General features: G+C 31.9%; 1 protein-coding gene across 1 annotated transcript in view; it reads right to left on the bottom strand.

Moving 5' to 3' along the window:
* CCDC181 (coiled-coil domain containing 181) overlaps positions 1 to 451 on the bottom strand; it is a 34,813-nt gene extending 34,362 nt beyond the window's left edge. Inside the window, exon 1 of the mRNA XM_006887411.1 lies at positions 335 to 451. Coding sequence (XP_006887473.1) covers positions 335 to 451 — 117 coding nt within the window. The remainder of the gene's footprint in view (positions 1 to 334) is intronic.
* Positions 452 to 1,466: the final 1,015 nt, after the last annotated feature.

Here is a 1,466-nt window from a genome sequence, read left to right on the forward strand (position 1 = left end):
AAAAAAACAAACAAACATGGTTTTCTTCAAGTTCATGTAAAGATTAACTATTTGTTTTTACTTTTGCTATAATAAATTATAATTGTATTATTTATATTATGCAAACTATAACTTTATCTTTATTAAGTGCTAATCTTATTCTTTTACCAGCAGCCCCTATGCCTTCGAGTACGTTTTAACTCAATTTCCTCATCTCTAAAATGGGGATAATGATATTTAGTCCATTTACATCAAAGACATTTTGTAAACTAAGTAGAATCTATCATGTATTGCAAAGTATTTTGGTATTTTGCTAACATAATTATTATAAATTCTATTGCCAATTTTTATATACCTCTATTATGTTGACACTATCTTCTTCTTTTTCATTAATTAACCATTCTAGATCCTTTTCAAAGTCATCTTCATATTCTCCACTTTCCTTTGAATCAGTGACTTTATTTCCACTCATTTTTTTTCTTTTCTAATGATTAATGCTGTAAGATTTAAAGAGGTAAAAAATATGTTATATCCATCTCAGCTGTGAAATATGGCGATTAATGTGGAAAGTAAGAATAAAATAATGCACTATTGTTTTCATGAATGAGTAAATTAACACATAAAACATGAAATATGCACATGTATATATATATATATATATATATAAAATTTCCCCTAATAGAGAAACTTGCAATGGTCAAATATTTCCATAAATATACCATTCTTAGGAGCTCTGGTGGCCTAGTGGTAAGAAGCTGTGCTGTAATCCCAAAAGCACACAGTTCAAATCCACCAGCTGCTCCTTGGAAGAAGAATGGGCTATCTCTTCCGAGTGATTAACAGCCTCTGAAAACCCACCAAAGGATCCACTATGGTTTGGCTCCAGCTCAATGGTACACAGCAACAACCACCTACCATTCTTATAGTTGGGCAATGAATAAATATGACAGGAAAAGAATCGATGCCTTTAAATTGTGGTGTTGGAAAAAGATCATTCCATAGACTGGCAAAAGAACAAACAGGTATATCTTGGAGGAAATGCAATCAGGGTACTCCTTAAAGGCAAAAACGGTGAGACTTAGTATCATATTTTAGGAATGTTGTCAGGAAGGTGCTAGGCCTCAGGAAAAGACATCATATTGGGAAAACTAGAGGGTCAGAGTCAAAGAGGAAGACCTTCAACAAAATGCATTAACATAGTGTCTGTAACAATGGGCATATCAGAGATTATAAGGATCGCACAGGATAGGCAAGGTTCAGATCTATTATTCATAGGGTCTCTGTGTGTTGCACTTGACCTAATGGCAACAACAACAACAAATAATAACAACAACAATAAATTTTTAAAAATATTTTTTCATTATAAAGAACCATAAAAATATCTGGAAAATATGAACAATAAACAGGGATGTCAGATTAAAGTCCATAGAAGTTTTTGAAGATAGAGTAAAAATTCAGCCATTTTAAAGTGAAATAAGCTAGTTATC

The sequence above is a fragment of the Elephantulus edwardii genome, unplaced genomic scaffold (genome assembly GCF_000299155.1).
Source record: "Elephantulus edwardii isolate Elephantulus edwardi_28Jun2011 unplaced genomic scaffold, EleEdw1.0 scaffold00057, whole genome shotgun sequence".
Lineage (NCBI taxonomy): Eukaryota > Metazoa > Chordata > Mammalia > Macroscelidea > Macroscelididae > Elephantulus > Elephantulus edwardii.